We start from the raw sequence: 20,314 nt of genomic DNA on the forward strand, positions 1-20,314 counted from the left end.
TCCCTTTGAGGTTTTTATCTTGGAGTTTAATGAACTTCAAAGCTTGTGGTTGATGCTTAGAATCAGATATGACCTTTGGATGGAGTAATGGGTGCATGCGTGAGCTCTCTTTTCTCCATGCATAAAGATAAGTATATTTTGGACACCTTTGAGAATTAGGGTTTTAGATCTTGCTTGTTTGGGCCATCCAAATGGATAAAGTCGAAAACTTTATCCATTAAGACATCATGGAGTATCATATATGATAATTGAATCTTTATTAAGCTGAATAGGCCATAGGTGCAGTGTGCCTTTGAATTTCCTAATTTTCCTGATTAATCTGTTATGTAGTAGGCGATGGGCACTTGGGAGGGGGCGTGGAACTCCTTTGACTAGGTTGACTTTTTGACTTTTGACTAGGTTGAGTTTTTGTCAAACTATGAAGGATTGGACCATTGATTTAGGTTTGACCTCTGAGTTTTATTTAGGTGGTTTGTGTAAGCTAATTCGTTTACAGAGGGTGCTTTTAAGATTCTAATCAACTGACTCCATGTAAGTTTTCTCACTATACTGTGTGTGACATTGTATATCATATGTATAATAGTATATATATATATATATATATATATATATATATATATATATATATATATATATATATATATGTATATATATATATTGTTAGGGTACAAGGATGTTATTTGTTGGTGATTTTAGTGTCACCATGTCGTTTTATGTAACTAGAATTAACATGTGAGCTAACGGGATTCATAATTTGTATTCTAATATATGTCCGGGGTTGTGCGAAGTGCACGCATGTATAAGATCAAATTAGAAGTCGGTTCAGCGACAAGTTGAGGATCCGTGGGCAACACCTCTGGGTCCGGGGTTTCCAAAGGGACAGTGCCCCTTTGGCGAGGTCTAGGGCAGAGCGCCTGGCTGAGGTCCCGCTTCCATGTCAGCGGATGGGGTTTCATGTAATAGAACCTAATGATTCGATTTCAATTAACACTGTTACAGAATCACGGGATGCAATTTTTATTGAGACGCGTTTTCATCAATTCAAAGGCATAATTATCTAACTTTGGGTACTGATAAAGTGCAAAATTTAGAAAATCAAGATGGTGGTAAAGTACAAAAACCACAAGAGCTTCGTAGAAATAAAAGAGGCCAAATTGCGAAAAAAATTCGACCCGACTTCCAAATGTATTTGGTGGAAGGTTCAAGGGATGAAATTAATATTGAATATTCTTATTGCTATAGTATTGAATATGATCCTAAGACATATCAAGAGGCCATGGAGTCTCGTGATAGTGCATTTTGGAAGGAAGCAATTGATGATGAAATGTCATCAATTCTTGAGAACAAACATGGGTGTTGTCCTGTTTGCCTCCGGGTTCTAAACCACTTGGTTGCAAATGGATTTTCAAAAAGAAAATGAATGTTAATGGAACTATTGACAAGTTCAAAGCTCGGTTAGTCATTCAAGGTTTTAGACAAAAACCCGATGTTGACTATTTTGATATGTATGCTCTGATTGCATGTATTTCTACTATTAGATTGTTGGTTGCCTTGGAAAGTATCCACAATATGGTTATTCACCAAATGGATGTGAAAACAACCTTTTTAAATGGTGATATTGATGAGGAAGTTTACATGAAACAACCAGAAGGTTTCGTTATGCCCGGTAAAGAGCATATGGTTTGTAAACTTATCAAATTTTTTGTATGGGCTGAAACAAGCACCTAAACAATGACATCAAAAATTTGATGATGTTATTTTGTCTTCTGTTTTCAAGACAAACCAATGTGAAAAATGTGTTTATAGTAGATTTGATGATGCTACTAGAGCTAGAGTGATCACTTGCTTATATATAGATGACATGTTGATTTTTGGTACTGACCAAAATCAAGTAGATGAAACAAAGAAATTGTTATCATATAAGTTTTCCATGAAAGATTAGGAGGGGCTGATGTAATTATTGGAATAAGAATTAAAATGATGAACAAAGGTTTGGTAATGACTCAAAGTCATTATATTGAGAAAATTCTCAAGCGGTTTAATTTTACCGACTGTTCTCCATGGTGTTCCCATTTCACAATTGGAATACTCTAAGGCTATTGGTAGCTTGATGTGTGCCATGACAAGTACCAGACCTGATATTGCTTTTGTTGTGGGTAAATTGAGCAGGTACACTAGTAATCCTAATGCTGAACATTGGCAAACAGTAAAGAGAGTGTTTAAGTATCTCAAGGGAACCATGAATTATGGTTTGAGTTACTTGGGAGTCCTTCGGTTATATAAGGTCATTCGGATGCAAGTTGGATAACCAACATGGAAGACCATTCCTCAACTTTTGGTTGGGTATTCTTGCTTGGGGGAGATGTCATCTTTTGGGCTTCTAAGAAGCAATATTGCATTACAAACTCAAAAATGGAATATGAGTTTGTTGCGTTAGCAGCTGCTGGTAAAGAAGCATAGTGGCTAATGAATTTAGTCTATGAGATTCCTATGTGGTCTAAACCGATAACACCTATTTCTATCATCTGTGATAGTGCAACCACTTTGTAATGTCTGGTTCCTGATATGCATTTAATTATAATTTATTCACTTTTGTAGAGCTACTCGACGAGTTGGGAGCCCCAGACTCGTCAAGTAGAAACCATAATGGCCACGGGATTTTAAGTCACCTACTTGATGAGTTGAAAGCCCATACTCGATGAGTAGGGTTGCCATGATGAAACCCTAATTTCGGGGTTTTGCGCCCAATTTAAGCATCCTAATCCCCATTTGCTGGCCTTATTTCCAGCCTCCAAGTCCCAAACCCTAGTTTTAGAAACCTTAATGCATTTGTGAGCTTGTGAGCCATTTTTTAGTGATCTTTGTGTGTCTTTGAAGCTTGTAGAAGAAGAAGAAGCTAGAGGATTCAAGGAGAAGATAGTAGATCCAGAGACTTTCCTCCATCCTCATCATTTTCTGGTAATCGAGTCTCTAACTTGCCTAATAGTTTCTTAGATCCCCTTAGTTACTCTTTATTTGGTTTTTAGTCCAAGAAGCTTGATCCTTGGGATATGGACGTCCCAAGTGAGGATACCTTCAGATCTGGAATCATTAAGGGTTGTTATGGCATAAAGGTGCAAAATTTATGCCATTGGAGCCCCCATGCAAGCTCTAAGATGTCATCTTGGCCTTTTGAGCCCCCAAAGGCCATGCATGGAGGAAAAGGCAGAAGCTTTACGTGTTCAAATGATGTCCAAGGCCTAGATCTCTGTGTATATGCTTTAGTTGGAACCTGGATGACATGTGGACCAAGATATAAGTTCTAGAGAGTTAGGGTTTGAACCAAACCCATCAAATGAGGGTATTAACGGGTAAAGATGGAAACTTTACCCTCAAAAGGACGTTTTCAGTATGTATGAGGAACAAGAAGCTTAGATATGAAGTGTAGGGGCTTAATCCGTTAAGATGGCCCAAACAGATAGAGGAACTCGTCGAGTCCATAGAGGAACTCGATGAGTTGAGGTGAATTGTCCCGATGCTGAGTATGGTAGAGCTCAACGAGTCTGAGGATGACTCAACGAGTTGACTCGCTTGATCGCGACTATGAGTAGCCAGGGAAGTCGGTGAGTTAGGGGGATGACTCGACGAGTTGGATCGCGGTTTTAGGCTTTTTACTTATAGAACTTGGCAAGTTGAGTCAACCCAAAACGTTGATTTTGACCAGGGGTAAAATGGTCATTTTACCCTAAGAAGGATTATTAGTTTTTGACTAAGTGTTATTGTGATAATGATAGTCGGGGACTCGTTGGAGCACCTGTCACACCCCAAAACCGGAACGGTGGGAACGTTCAGGGGCGGAGGACGTCATGTACAGTATCATATCAATGCATAATAGTAAACAAGCAACAACATCATCCATTGCATTAATAGTATAATTTAATGCAATTGTGTTTTGTGTATAGTTTGAAAGACACCAAAATATGAATCAAAATAAAAGACGAGTCTTGAATGTGCTCCGTCTTCTCAAAACTTGGTCATCGGTACCTGTCTACTTGTGACCTGGGAATACAAGTTATTTTGAAAGAGTAGATCAACATTTAAGCTAGTGAGATCATAAGTATTTTAGTGTCATTGTTTGTATAAGTTTGAATGAAAGTGTTTGTAAATGTTTGTGAAAATGTTGTATCTCCTAGAAAATCCTATATTTTCTACTTTATTATGAAATGTAGTCTTCTACAAAGACGTAACTATTTTGAATGTTTGTTCTTTTGTAAAAATTAGTGTTTTTCCCAAGTGTGACTATCATTACGAAAAAATAGTTTACATTGTTGTTTATGTGAGAAGATCACAATGTGAATGCAATGGGAAAATAAAGATGTACTATAGTATTGTATATAGTAATTACCATTGTACTAACTACCTTAAACCAGTTGTTAAATTAAGGTAAAATGTGATAATATTATAACCATACTTGATTGACTAGTAAAACACGACGATCAAAGACGTCGAAATGGTGTGACATTCGTCACCCGTAGACCTGCAGGTCCCACTGTAGCTAGCAACAAGGTGTAAGATGGTCAATCCCGTATAGATCTATACACAAACTCATGCTCTCCCCCCAGGAGACTCTGGTTACAAAACGTGAAATAACAGTATATTGTCATGCCATGAAGTAGTGGCTCACATTAATGTTATAGTATTCTTGTATCTGTATAGTATGTTCTCTTTGTCTAGTATATAGTATGGTCTCTCTGTTCTAGTGTATAGTATGTTCCTCCCTGTTTCTCATTATAGTATGTTCTTTTTGTTTCTCGTCATAGTATGTTTGAAACGACTCTTGTATGTTTCATTGTTCTAGAAATAGTGAGTAGTAATTCTCTAAACTATACCTATTATAGTTTACTAGTAATGTTGTTTGAATGACTGAGTATGTTTGTACACCTTTGCTACCCAAAGGTGTTGAACTGATGTAAGAACTTTTATATCTATACACATATACATAATATATAACTAAGATTCAAACGACACTCGGATAAACAACCGAATACCCTAAGTCCACAACCAAACAAGAAACAGAAAATAAAGTGAGTTATCAGTCCTAAGCTCTTTCAACCTTATTTATATAAGTATATCAATATAGACATGATTTTGAAAATATATAAGTTTAAAAGAGTTTGATAAAGAGTTTAGCATATAAAAGAGTTTTAACATAAAAAGGAATTTTAACCATTTGAAAGGTTATAGATGACTTGATGTCAGTTTATAAACTGTTTTGCAATAGTTTGTTTGATAAAACAGTTTGAAGTATAAGAAATCCACTTGTTTGATAGTTATTAATCACATGTGATTGATATAATAGCTATAATGTTTCAACTTGTATTCCCGCCCCACCATAAAAGCATTTAAAAATCATTTAAAAGATAAGTTAAGGGGTATGAACTCACATGATTGTGAGTGATCTGGAAAGTAAGATAAATATAGGATGCTAAGTGTCAAGTGAAGCCTCGAGCACAAACGGATCCTATTAGGCATATAATAACGCATATATGTATATAATTAGTGTATAAAACAACTAATCATGATAGGTAAACACCTTAGGGACTAGGAAACACTTTGATTGAAGTGTTGCAATCACATATTATTGTTCTAAAGGAGTTCACGGCCAAACAAAGGGATGTTCACGACCTTAGGAGGGTTCACGGCCAATGAACACATGATGTGTTCACGGCTTAACCTTGCATCTAAGAAGGGTTACGACCGTGATCCCTTCAAGTTCATGAAGATGATGATGAAACATGAAAAATCAAGGCTAGGATCTAGTAGTCTTTCAAGTATGAAAAGATTAAGGATGAAATACTTACGTTTTTTAGGCTTTAGAGTGTTCACGGTTGAAGCTTTTTGAGAGATAATGGATATGTTCACGGTTGGGAGGAGGAGAAATGAGAAGAAAATGAGGTCACTCTAATATATATAGGAGGTGGTTCACGACCGTGAACCTAGTTTGCGGCCGTGAACACCTTGTGAGTGGTTTTCTGGTTCGAATTTGTCCTCCCGATCACAAGCTAACTCATCCTAGCATCCATTCATACATTACACTAGGCTCATAAAATCTCAAACAGACCCAAAACAGGGCTAAAAGATAGAAGAAATAAGTCTGACTTTTGATTGAATTGATTGACTTTCAAGATAGAAATTTCGGGTTGTCACAGCAGCCGTCAGAGATTCCTTACACGAGATTTCATAGTTAGCTTACGAGGTGAGTTTTCCTCCAGTAGGAACGAGTTGAAGGCACCAATGTTGGCCCATTTATGTATGTTAGCATATGCTGGACTTAAGTCCGATGCCAGGGTTAGCCTGATGTAGATTATATTTTTCCGGACTTTGGTCCAATACAGGGGAAAGCCCAATGAATGTTTATATGCTTGATGTATTCATGATTCTTGCATGTGTTTGTTTACATGCTCCGGGCTTCGGCCCAATGTCGGGGCAAGCCCAAGGAATGTTTAGATTATATGTTATGTTTATATGTTCCGGGCTTCGGTCCGATGTCGGGGCAAGCCCGAGGAATGTTTGCATGTTTATGTTATGTGTTTATGTTATATGTATACCAGACTTCGGTCCGATGTCGGGTGGGGCCCGATGCCGGGGGGGGGGGGATGTAGTGGGCAAGGCCCAATGTATGCTATTATGTGAGTATGTGTATGGTGTGTGGTAGTTTTGGGAGACTCACTAAGCTTCGTGCTTACAGTTTTCACTTTTGGTTTCAGGTACTTCCGCTAGTAAGGGGAAGAGTTCGGGATGACTGCATGACACACACCACAACTTTTAGCTTGGGAGGATTCACTCTGATGTTTTGACATATGATTTAAAATTTGAATTTAAAGGAAACATATTAAATACTATATGCGTTGTAATATTGTAATTTATTATTTATTTTCAATTAAGGCAATTATTAATTAAGGTGTAAATATAATGTGTTAATTAAGAGAGATAAAAAATAAGAAAATGGTAAATGGAAAAAACATTTATTAAAAAATATCATAAAATGATAAGTGTCAAAACTTATAAGAGATTGACATGTGACAAAAAAAACTTTCATTTATTAAGAAGGATTATAAAGAGCGTTATTGAATCGAATCCCTCCACGCTTCCAAGGTTGGTACCACCTCTCTTTTTGAAAGCCAAAAGTTTATCCTATTTAACCCAACTTATTTTTCTTTCTTCGTTTCTTCGTAGTTCTTCGTTCCAGCCCACAAAGAATTGAGATCTAAGAGCTTCTAACTTCTGTTTGTCTAGCACCGGCAATTTAGAGATCCACATCATGTAGTATATAATCAAGGAGCCAAGAAGCTTGAGAACGAATATATTTTGTTCTCCTTGCATGAAAACCCTTATTTCCTTGAAGTTAAACAAATAATTCGTCTAGAAAAAAAAACATTTTTGTTTGAACATTTCAACATCCTATTGTTGCTTTGCGTTAAGCTAGAGACTTTTTATATATGTTGAAACTTCATGCAAGTATTCTTTGAAACCAACTAATTTTGATCACCTTTATATCAATACCAAAACTATAATGCATGTGCCCTAAAAACACCCCTCGACAATTAGAGGAAGTTCAATACAAAAATTATAATTCTATATAAAAAACAAGTTTTAATAAACTAATAATAAATAATAAGTTGAATTTATATTACTAAATTCAAAATAGTTTTCTATTTAATTTCTCTATGAAAAAATAGAAACTAAACTTTTAAAATTTGACAATAAATAATTAAATTCACATAATTAATAGCTTGCTTTGAAAGAACACCCTTCCGAAAGAAAATGATATGATGCTTTCCATATTATTCTAATATACAACAAAGCACCACATAGCACATAGCCACATACTAATTTTGTCTGAATCAACGCAACGATGAGAATCGAGTTGGTGGAAGGCTGCAGATGATCATTGAGTTCCCATTATTGTCATTGCACATTCTTCAACAAACCTCCAAATCAGCGCCATTCTAGTAGGGTCATGCCCACCACCAACATGGTTAGTTTGTCGTCTTCTATATTTTGTCCTTTCATTTATTCTTTACAATACAAGATCATCCGACACAAAACCCTCTTTCATAAACCCTTAATCCATAAATGTGAAGCGATTTTCGTGCTTATAACAACTGTTTGTTACTTGTGCGGCTTTATCCAAATCATGGAACGGAGTTCGATCGATTATATCAAGGTTTGTGTTGAGTGAAAGTTTTGATCTGTGTACACTACGATGAAAGCTCAGACTCATGTAAAATGGGGTTTGGATTTCATTGTGGTTGATGACGAGAGGCTAAGTTCATTTTATTCCAACTTTTATTTTTATTTATTTTCTAGGAGCTACTCAAATCGACCAAGATTGATTAGGGTTTTACCTTATATGAAACGATTTGGAATAAATTCTAATCTATGCTTGACTGATTCTTTAGATCCGGAAAATAGGAAGTTACTTTAAAGATCTATTGTTAAGATTTGTGTTCTAAACTTAAATTTAGTTATCACTAGCTTGGTGTCATGAACACTTTTCATTTTCTTTCGTTGAAACTGCATTGCTTTTTTATTGGTAGATGTTCTATAAATTTGTTAAATAGTTAAAACAACTTTACACTCTCCATTAAAAATGACATGATAATGTTCTTGAAAACCGAGATTATATATAATTTTTGGCTTTTGGTTCAGTTTCCTGGTGTGGGACCCATGAAATAGAATGTTTCATTTGTGTGGCCACTGTTTGGTAGAGGGGGACACCTAATATAATATATTTTATTGGCCTTTTAATGTGATACCTTAGTATACAACAACAGAAAGATACAAATTTCATGTAAATTCTTTTATATCTTAACAATCTCTTTGGCATATTGTTTGATTTCCTCTTTCTTTGGATTATGAATTTGTTTTTGATTCTTGACTGGAACTTTGACATGTAGTTTGACTTTAAAAGGCAAAAGTACCAAATCATAACATGATTTCCACATGTCAATATTCAAGTTCCTTTTGAATTTTAGTAATGGGACCAGAATCTTTTTAAAAAGTCTTCAAACCCCAACAGAAGTACTTGAAAGATATCATCAATATGGTAATCAATTAATCATGCATGCAATTTTATCATTTGGTCAAAGCCCATTATATCAAATCTTTAGAATCTTTTCCTTAAATTTATGTCAATTATTTAATATTTATTACTTTGCAGGCTAATCCTTGTGATATATGTGGTGATAAAGGTGTGATTGAAGCTATAATAACATGTTGTGAATGCAAAACTTCTCGTCAGCATCTGTATGATTTCTCTTCTCTACTTCACTTTCACATGACAATATCATATGACTATAAACACATTCTTGTATGTAAAAGGTTTATATTTTTAATCAATTTTATAAAAAAAAAATACAATCATTTAGTAAAATTAACTTTTTATATAATTAACAGTTATAAACTATAAAGTACAAACATAACTTGAAAGTTTGTTATCATACATTTATAAAATACTCAAACCTTCAATCTTTTAAATATGTGAAATATTATTCGATATTCAATCGTTAATGTGTCTTAATGAATCATATGAACAATATGTGCTTAATCCATTGATTGGAGACGGAAATTTTAGATCATTTATTAGAAGTCTTTCTCAATAATGAAAATATGTCATTTAAAGTGTTTTGTTTTGTTTTTATTGTCCTTTTTTTGTCATAAATCATAATATAAAAGTAAATTTGTAATTTTCTTCATTTAGAAAACTTGAAAGTTGTATTTATGTATTAAAAGTAAATTTGTATGTTACTTTCAGGTATTGCATGAAGGTAGTTACTACAGAGGCACCACAGTTTTGGCTTTGTGAAGAATGTGAGAGAAAAAAGTTGTTTTCACCAACAAAAACAACCGATAAAGAGCAGATACCTGAAGTTTTAATACAGAAAAACACAAGGGTACTAAAAAGTCCAAACAAAAGTTCTTTTGCTAGTCGATTTAACTTCAAGGAGAAAAGGGTGAATACAGGAAGAACAAAATATATCAGTTGTGATGAAGCAGTTAAACTTTCTTCAGGTGTTAACAGGTCTGAACAACAACCACTTTCTTCAAGAAATGCTTTCAGTTGTAAACATGGATCATCAAGATCCATGCCACCACCACGTGAAAAGAGTCTTGTTAAAATCTATGGAGCCACCAACAACTCCAAGTTTGAACCACAATTACAGCAACCTGTTGCTCAAAAATCAACTGCTGTGAAAGGTGAAACTCTTTATGCATACTTGTTATGTACTTTTAGTTTGTAAAATGTAATTACAAAAGTTATCGTTATCTTTAACCTTTTTTTGGGGTTCCTTGTTTCCAGATTCTATCAAGTCCACTAAGTGTTCTTCTGTAAGAGTTGAAAGAACAAACACAAAAAGCTTTTCACCAAGGAGTGAAGTCTTGCCTCCCACAAAAGAAGAAGCTGATATCAGAAAGCAGATTGAGGTGCCTAAATCTTCCAACAAAATCGAAAAAAACATCACACAAGAAACTATAAAGATGGGTATTGACTTATGAATCTCTAGTATTTGTGATTGCATCTTATTCTTCTGGTTTTATCTTGCCTAATCCCTAATGTTATGTATTTTTTTTAATAAATTTTTTTTCAGCAAAGAGTGAGGTTCTCTCTCCCACAAAAGAAGAAGAAGCTGAAATCGAGGTGCCTAAATCTTCCAAAAAAGTCGAAAAAACCATCACACAGGAAATTACAAAGATGGGTATGTATCTCTAATATTGTGATTGTTCCTTTTTCTTATGATATTATCTTGCCTAATCCCTAATGTTATGTATTTTTTTTTTAAATTTCTTTCAGCAAAGAGTGAGGTTCTCTCTCCCACACAAGAAGAAGAAGCTGAAATCAAGGTGCCTAAATCTTCCAAAAAAGTCGATGAAACCAACATGAAAAGAGGTAGAAAAGATTGGTATATGTTGTTTGTTAATGTCATCGTGTCATGTCATCCTTGTTGAAAATGCCATTAATTTTGTAAATGTTATTTGAAGGTGGCAATAAGAATGATGCTGATGTGGACGCCAGGAATAATTCTAGAGGACTATATCTAACAATGGGTGGGCCAGGGGCAGGGGGAGGGCCTGTTTCTGAGGAGATGCATGATACTTCCATTCCTGCTTTACATTCTTACTGGAAGTAAGGAAATTATCCATTCTTTTCTTGCATAAATCTAATTCTACTTTCATTGAAAAGAGGAGTCAATGTTTGACTTTTGAATGTCAAAATAGGAAGTTTTAGAAACCTGAAACCCATATAAAGGTGGAAAGTCAAGTGGACTTTTTTTTCTTTAGAAAAGAGAGAGTGTGTGTGTTTGGTTTTATGTTTGAAAAAGAAAAAAAGATGGTTATTTGATTGGCATGTTTGTTTTTTGTAGGGGAAGTTTTAATCTACCAAATGGGCATGAAATATATAATGGGGCATTCAGGGCTCATCCACCATCGAATGTGCATAGTAAGGTGTATGAGGCCCTCCACAAAATGCCTGAAAATATTTGTTTTGAGTTGCTTCCAATTCCTGACTTATTTCAAGGCGACTCCCCCTATAAGGATGACATTGGCTTGTACTTCTTTCCAAGATACAAAAAAAGGTTCATATCTTCCTTCTTCACCAACCTTATTTATATCTTTTGGGTGGGCCCCCCCCCCATTTCACATGACATCTAACAAAACACAACATCCATTGAACCAACTATGGGACAAAAGTTGCAGTTTTTTGTATCGATTATATTTATATACAAGTTTGTTTCTTTTGTGACAAATCTTGATCTATTTATTGTGTGTGCACAGATATGAAAAGTGTACTTTAACGGACTTTCTTTGGAATAATAATTTGGTTATGAAAAGCTATGTGGATGAAGTGGAGTTGTTTGTACTCTCATCTAAATTCCTACAACTAAATTCTCAAGGTAACTTCATAATCTCACACAATATATATATATATATATATATATATATATATATATATATATATATATATATATATATATATATATATATATATATATATATATATATGTTTATTATCCCTTTTGTTGGAACAAAAATTACACTTTTTTGTCCCATTCAAAAAGTTGAGACATAGACTCGTTTTTGATCTCTTATATGAATATGATATGTGCAAAAGCTTTAAATATTGTAGTATTACATAGAAGAATGAATGTATAAATTAAATATTGTGTTTTTTGGGTGTTCAGAATTTGAAGGGAATTACTTTCTTTGGGGAGTGTTTCGGGCAAACATGGTGAAGAAGGACACGTCATCAAAGTCAATTTTTGTGCATGAGAATGCCAATACAGAGTCAAAGTTTTACGACTTTCCTCCAGGTTTTGAGAAAATGCACAACCCTACTCCTCAAGGTTGATTCTTTTGCAATATATGACACGTGGCACCACATACTTAGAGCTTATTATATACTAGCTGAAGAAAAAAAGATTATTGATGGTTTCGGGTTTCAAATAGGAAAAGAAAGAAGCACGTGTTAAATAGTTACTTGGCAGAAGTATGAATTTGTGGATATTGATGGCATTTACTACTTACTAATTACCAATTAGTGTATGGGGAAATTCAGCTAAACGGCAACTAATGTTACTATTTTACCTTTTCATAGCCTAAGTATATTTGACAACTCAAATATTCATGAGAACAAAACAATATTTTTGACTCATAATACCACTAAAATCATTGTTATTATGCATCCCCTAAGGCCATCGGTTAAAAAATTCATATATATATATATATATATATATATATATATATATATATATATATATATATATATATATATATATATAATGCCTATTTATTAATAATTATAATCAATTCATGATAGGTGTTGATATGTTGGAATCGATTTTGAAATATTATATGTTTGTATCCAACTATCCCGTGATAATTACAAAAGTACGCCCCAATGCCCTTAAAATAACTTGTAATTATATTTAGTTAACAAAATGGTCTTTAAATATCTTGTTGGTCATACCAATCTTTTTAGATAGTTATGAAATCATATTTTTTATGCCAAAATTTGGACGTCAATAACCAAGAAAAAGATCGAAGAATAAGCTAATAATTCAATCATTGATTATATTACTGATATATTAAAAACTATAAAGTATACAACTTGGCATATAAACCCTACCTCATTTAGTTCATTAAATTACGTTTTTTAATCAAAATTTAGGGTTAAGGCATGCACCTTATGTCATAGTACTGATTTGTATTTTGAATTATGCAACCATTTGTTTCGTTTATCAATGTTATGAAAATTATGTATTGTAATGTCATGTTAAATAGCAATTTATATAATATTGACTTCATATTAAATTAACTTTTTATATTTTTTTCATAATTAAGTGTATAATGTCGGTAATTATATTCATTATAATCATTTTTACCCGGTCAATAGGTCATCCACTTTTAAAATTTATATTTTTGACCTAGATTTGATACAAAATTTACATTTTCTATCCAGATTTCAAAGATTTGTTACTAAATTTAGTATTTTTACACATTTTTTCAATTTTTTTTACTATGTTATTTTTTCTTTATAAAATCATATTTATACAAAGAAACATATTCATATAAAAAAACCTTATTTTTTCTATATAACTTTTTTAGTAAAACATTTTTGTTAAAAAAATATTTATATATGTGTAGACATGTTAAAATATTTATAAAAAAATAGTTTTTTTTTTCAAAAATATGTATCCATTTTTTTTGTTATACAACTATTTATACTCTTTAAAAAGGTTATTTTAATAACAATGTTTAGTAATATTTTTCACATATAAAAACTTTTTTTTAACTAAAACGTTTTATTAAAAAAATATTTTTACATAGAAAAAGAAGGTTTTTCATGTGAAAATATGTTTTTTATAAATATGATTTTATAAAGCAAAAAAACATACTTGAAACTAAATTTTACGTTCATGTGAGACGGCCTAATTTTGTGAGACTGTGACACGCAATCCTAGCCACTTATTTTGTAGATAAAAAAACATTTTAAAAATTCATAATAATTGAAACTTTTCGAAAAAAAAAATTTCTAATACTATTTTCGTCATTTATATTTTTCAAAAAAAAAATTACAATATCAAAAATAAATATTTTTTTTTACATATTCTAGTAGAATATTAGAATATTTTACATATCTGACAATCTTGTAGAATATTCTAACATTCTATAAATCACATTTGAATATTTACAATGTAATATTCTATTAGAATATTTCACGTATTAAAAAAACGGTAACTTTTTTTTAATTTTTTTAGGTAATTAGAGTGACGAAAATAATAATTAAAATATTTTTTTTCGGATTATTCCTTTTATTTTACTTTTTAAAATTATTTTTAGATTTGGTGTCGGGATCTCATAAAATTACCATGGTCTCAAATGAACCTATATATATATATATATATATATATATATATATATATATATATATATATATATATATATATATATATATATATATATATATATATATATATATATATATATATAGGGTTATGTTATTTTGTTTTCACTATCTATTGTATGCATGTATTATTGATTCTGGACCAATCATTTTAGTTATTTTAAGAAAGTAATTAATACATATTACATCTTGAAGATATAATGGATATTAATTACATCTTCAGCATTTAATATACATTAATTACTTTCTTAAAATAACTAAAATGATTGGTCCAGAATCAATCATACATGCACACACAATATATATATATATATATATATATATATATATATATATATATTAGCCGTTTACCCACGCCAAGCGTCGGGTGCGAATATAAGTTAGGGTTAATTTCTAGAGGCGATAAGTTTTTTTTTGCAAAAATGGTTTATGAAATCTAAACAATTACCAATAAGAGTCGTGATAGAAAATACCAACTTAGAAAAAATAAAAAACGACGAGTTAGAAATGTTTACAAATTTATACGAACACATGATTAATTGTACATTATTAATCGTGCAACAATTTTTTATACACCATATTTTATGTATAGATTTCAATGCCTTTGATTTTTTTTGTCATGATTCACTAATAGTTTTATATTGGCATGTGATAACTCTCTAGAGAATGTCATAGCACATGACTGGTTAGACATTATTAATCCCACAACAATTCTTTATACATTACATTTTTGTATAGACTCCATCGCCTTTGACATTTTCGTTAGGCTTAACTAACACTTTAGTATTGCCATGTGAGACCCCTATAGACAATACAACATAAAGTTGGTCATGCGAGAATATTGAGTGTAAAAGATAAATATATACATCAGTGTTGTTTTTTCCCTGAGCTTTATTGATTGTCAGTGCAAAGCATAATCGAATAAGAAATTGTTTCCTCTTCGATTTGAATGGTAACATGCCATCATTAGACGGATGATGAATCTTTGGCAAAAATATCCTCTTGCCAAAATGTTGACCAACAACTATGTTCACATCAATGACATTTTGTTGAAAACTTTTTCGTATCAATTGGATGCCATTTTACAATCCATTTGTCAGATCAATATTCCGTAACAGTATGATCGGGCATCCAACATTAACTAACTTAACCACCACCCAATACATTTCAGTACACCACCAACACAACTTTATGCATCTTGTAACTTTCTATTTTCCCAGGTTCAAATACAACACTTTTGCACTGATTTCCACTCAAATCATCGGAATCCAATTCCAATTCCATAATCCTCCTAACAAATGCTAAAAAAAAAAGGAAAATTTACTGGTAAAAAGAACTTAACCCCTATTCTCCGCTTTATTGAAATGAAAGCGTAAATTTTATGTTTTGTTAATTGTAAGAATGTAGATTTAAGTTTGTGTTTGTTAATAATAAAAATCAAGTGAATAATTATACCCTTTTCGTGAATTATAATACTAAAAAAAATACAGTAAAGATGGTCATTTTTCATAGTTTAGACTAAAAAAAATTACAGAAAAAAAAATACTTATCGAATCTAAAATCTAGTCCCGATAAAAGTACATATAAGCACTCATGTTGTAAGATTAATAGGTTGAAGTTATTGAAAATAAAAAAGAAATAATATAAATACAATTGATTAAGTCAAACCACTTAAGCATGTAATCTCTGTTATGGTGTAAATCGTAAACTCAAGACTTCAAGAAGAAGTAGCCATTAAGCACCAAGATGGAAATAACAGGAAGTACGTAAGATAATTTTATCCATCAATAAATAGAAATGCACTTTAATAATTTAAGAGATAAAGAGTTTTCGGTACATATATTCAACATCCGATATAATTGAAATATAATTAGACTTCAATTAAAACACCACTTTTAAGAAATAGTTTAAAATTAGAATTTAATGGGACCTTATAACAAACAAATGAAGTGTAATCTTACAACCATTAAATGAGGGATTGACGCTATAAATTTAAAAATAAAAAATCACACTTTTCACCATAATTTTTTTGCTTAATATGTAAACCTAGAAATTTAAATATAATGCGACTATACCTGTGAAATGTTAGTATGTAACCCTTTCACAATTAACTCATTAAATCATTTCCAATTTACGGTAATTAGTACTCAATGACATAAAACAGCATGCTTACAACATTCCAATCCTACAATTTAAAGACTATAATATTATACAGGGTATAATGAGAAATAAAAGATTCAAAATTAGCTTAAAAACCAACATATTTGACACAATCACACATCCATTCACACATGACTTGTACAGTCTCACGACATAACATGTACCATTTAATTATTATAATACAATCAAAACATAGATTTTTTGTAATAACCAACAAATGAACATTCCTTCTCCTGTAGATAGTTTTTTGTAGATAAAAAAAAAAAAGAACCATTGTTTTTTTACTTTGAAGGAAAACATTTTTGTAGATCAAAAAGAGGCAAATCAACTAAAAATACAATAAATATTTTTGGAGCCAAAAATATCATCTTCATCATCGAGATCCCAAACCCCATCATTCCTAAAATACATGGGAAGCGAGAATATTTAAGAAAAATTGCATGATTTTCATACTAACAGGGGTTGTGAGCATGTGACTGTGAAATACATAATCAAAATTCAAAGAATTCCAGTGACACATTGTTAAAGAATACTCGGTTAAATCCACAACTTCAAATCAGATAAAGCAAGATCAAAAAGGCCAATATGTGAGGTTTTACTTTGAGTATTTCGCTTTTTTTTGTGATAAATAATGACTGTTCCAAGTCTTCTTTGATTTCAAGAATAAACGGATTAAACTTTGTAAAGAAAAGAATAGAAACATTATATGGTTTCATTCAAAAACCCAAATCAACCCTAACAAAGAAAATCAATTATTTTTTATAACCTGTAAATATACATATTCAATGTTTCATCAAAAATCCACAAAAGGAGGCGGAAGCATCAATGCCTGAGCCTGGATAGTATATCCTTCTATAAAGGGAAGCATGCCGCTTTTACATCATCTCTCTGCTTTCAAGACACTCCAAATTATATTGTCTTCTTCTAATTCCATAATGATGCACTCCAACTCCCAAAAACATAAACAAAAATGACATCTTCAACCATTTATTTCAAATGATGTTAACAAAAGTGAAGATGCAAATAAATGAGGTTTTTTTAGAGTTGTGTTTACCATTGCAATGCAAATTACCTAAAACTGTAAAAGGAGTTACAGAAAAAAAACATAACATAAATTGTGGGTAGGGACAGACAGAAAGGAAAATGAAAGTCTGTAGCCAAGAATTATAAGAAAATGAACCACAAATGAAAAAAATAAAATAATGGAAGAGATGACTATGGTGAGCACAAGAGGTTTTGGAGGTGAATATTAGTCGACATCTAGGTTATCGGAAGTCTGTAGCCAACGATTAAAACCTAATATCATCATAAAATAAGTTCAAATATAAAAATATAAATAACTATAACTTTTGAATCGAAACGACAAAAAAAAATCAAGAGTTAGATCCACGAAAGAGCATTATTAACGTTTTAGCTTTTTCTAATGAGAAAGATCATAACAAAGCCAAAATTTCTAGGTTATAGTGAAAGAAAATCTCAACTACTCTAGCATAAGAAACCAGACGAATATGCAATTTGCTCTAGTGTACTGAAACTCGAATACAGAAAAAGACTAACCTTCCACTTAATTGAGTTTTTTGATTTCTGTGCTTGCATCGATCACAAGCATGTTATATATTGACTCTGGAGAAGTATATTTGCATCAAAATGGAATGGGGCTGTTAAACCGGTGAGTAATCAACATAAAACATAGGCACTATGCGGAGAGTTTGAAATAAGTACATGGAACTTCATGAAGAGTAGAGAGGTGAAGGTCGCTCATGTGGATGTCTTAGAAGTAGAAGTCTTCCCTTATCCTCGTCAACATGTTAAATAGAAAAAGAAAATTCTGGGTCGAAAGTATAATGTTATTAATATGATAACAAAATAAGATTGAATGACCCAAAAGTAAAGGTATCTACTAATAACCTTAGCTGGTGGCCCTTGATAAAGCAACCTCTGTTGAAGGCTTTCTATATGAAATTGGTCCAAGAGCTACAGCCTGCATGAGATTTGGTAACCATTAAACATCATAAATCATCACTTCAAAATAGACCTACTAAACTATTTCTTAAAATTATTGTTTGTGTTATGATTAGAAGTATATCTACTTGAAATCGTTTAAACAAATCAGATACATACGGATTCACATGAAGATAAACAGAAAAACAAACACACAATTCCACTAAGCTGCTTAAATTGACAAAATCCAAAAGGATGCTTCAAGTCATGTTCTTGTTAGAAGATTTTCTACGTAAAAGAGTAGAATAGTCAATACACACTATCAACATGATTTTATTCTTTCTAATTGGAAACTTACTTTGAGTTGACATGTAGGTGAGTATCAGAAGAAATATAATTCTATAAATTAATCCAAAATTAAGCCTATGGATAAGATAGAGATACATGAGATACCTAAATCTATATTCTCTAATTGTGCCTGCAAAGAAAAAACGATTATATGAAGTCAGATATGCACATATAATCTACCACATAAAACAATATGTGTTCATATAAACAAACACACACACATACATAGTTAGAGAGGAATAGGGTCAAGGACGGTGGTGTTTTTTTGTAGAGATACAAAAAGAGAAACTCACATGTGGGGGCCAGATTTGTGTTATTAAACATTAACTTTTTCATTCAGAATCCCCTTTCATTTTTTTCATACCACCCTCATCCGATTTTTCTCTACAAAACCTGTAAAAGCTTAGCTTCTCAATCCATGGAGTGACAAAAAAACCAATCTAAATTGTAATCCTATAAAACCAAAAATCGTAAGTGTTAAAACAAAAACCTCTAACCGATTGTTGTAAAATAATACATCTAGGAGCAAAAGCCTGATGATTTACAAACGATGGTGGTGATAGTAGTATAAGTCCAACATCATCGCCCTCGCCATTCGATGTGATTATATATAAAAATTAAAGAAAAAGGAAAAAGAGGGAGGCTTACGGGAATCGAATGAAGAGTGAAGTTGTTTAGGGTTTGAAATAGCCCTGGCCGGCCACTGTCATCTGAATCATCTTGAGATGCTTGAACTCAATGTAATCAGAGCTCCATACCTAATAGCGTTTTACATATGTTAATTTAATCGGAGCTCCTACCCGCCATACCTGATTCACACTCGTCATCCCTTTTTCAGGCAACTCAACTGTAGCAAAAATCCTCATCACACCATCGAAGTAATCGGCTCTCGTATCCTTCGCCGGTCAATGAAGAGATAAAGAGAGAGACGGATGAGTTTTTGTTTGATGACGGCTGTTGTATGTAGAGGAGATTTGGTTTGATTTGGTGAGTATCGATTGATTCTGAAGCGATTAGGAAGGAGACGGAAAGAAGAGGGTTTCGATTTTCTTGCGATGGGGCTGCTGTGTGTAGTGTTGTGTGCAGAGAAGATTAGGGTAACATTTAATACAGTATATACCTAATGATTATACGTTTAATATTATTAGGTATTGTACCTCATAATTTTCAAGAAACAGACAATATGTTTAATAATATAGTAAAGATATATATTTGAGGGCTGGCCGGGAGATTTTGTAGGCCCTGTACGATTTAACAAAAAATAGGCCCAACAACTTGAAAGATCTAAAAATGTAAGCAAAAAAACTATACATTTTCATTGGGATATCTCCAGAAAAGTCCTAATATTTGGGCAAATTTTTAATAAAGTCCTAAATTTTATTTTTTGAATAAAAAAGTCCTGACTTTTTCACCTTTTAA

General features: G+C 32.2%; 1 protein-coding gene and 1 long non-coding RNA gene across 20 annotated transcripts; one reads left to right on the forward strand and one right to left on the reverse strand.

The window, feature by feature from the left end:
* The first annotated feature begins 9,156 nt into the window (after positions 1-9,156).
* Positions 9,157-12,603, forward strand: LOC111910472 (uncharacterized). The gene is made up of 8 exons (XM_042897988.1): positions 9,157-9,288; positions 9,797-10,239; positions 10,343-10,525; positions 10,632-10,739; positions 10,835-11,167; positions 11,406-11,618; positions 11,818-11,936; positions 12,225-12,603. Exons 2-5 carry the CDS (start codon positions 9,804-9,806, stop codon positions 10,987-10,989), a joined length of 882 nt encoding a protein of 293 aa, XP_042753922.1. The 5' UTR covers positions 9,157-9,288; positions 9,797-9,803; the 3' UTR covers positions 10,990-11,167; positions 11,406-11,618; positions 11,818-11,936; positions 12,225-12,603.
* A 4,694-nt stretch (positions 12,604-17,297) lies between these two features.
* LOC111910494 (uncharacterized) lies at positions 17,298-20,093 on the reverse strand. Of its 19 annotated transcripts, none has more exons than XR_006188270.2 (4): positions 18,728-20,012; positions 18,515-18,587; positions 18,329-18,434; positions 17,298-18,229 (listed from the first exon to the last, which is right to left on the reverse strand). It is a non-coding gene; the product is annotated as an uncharacterized LOC111910494 (long non-coding RNA). The 19 variants fall into 19 exon arrangements; XR_006188273.2 differs by having other exon boundaries at positions 17,298-18,587; positions 18,728-18,835; positions 18,906-19,025; positions 19,189-20,011; XR_006188272.2 differs by having other exon boundaries at positions 17,298-18,587; positions 18,728-19,025; positions 19,189-19,288; positions 19,544-20,010.
* Positions 20,094-20,314: the final 221 nt, after the last annotated feature.

Source organism: Lactuca sativa, chromosome 1 (assembly GCF_002870075.4).
Source record: "Lactuca sativa cultivar Salinas chromosome 1, Lsat_Salinas_v11, whole genome shotgun sequence".
Classification (NCBI taxonomy): domain Eukaryota; kingdom Viridiplantae; phylum Streptophyta; class Magnoliopsida; order Asterales; family Asteraceae; genus Lactuca; species Lactuca sativa.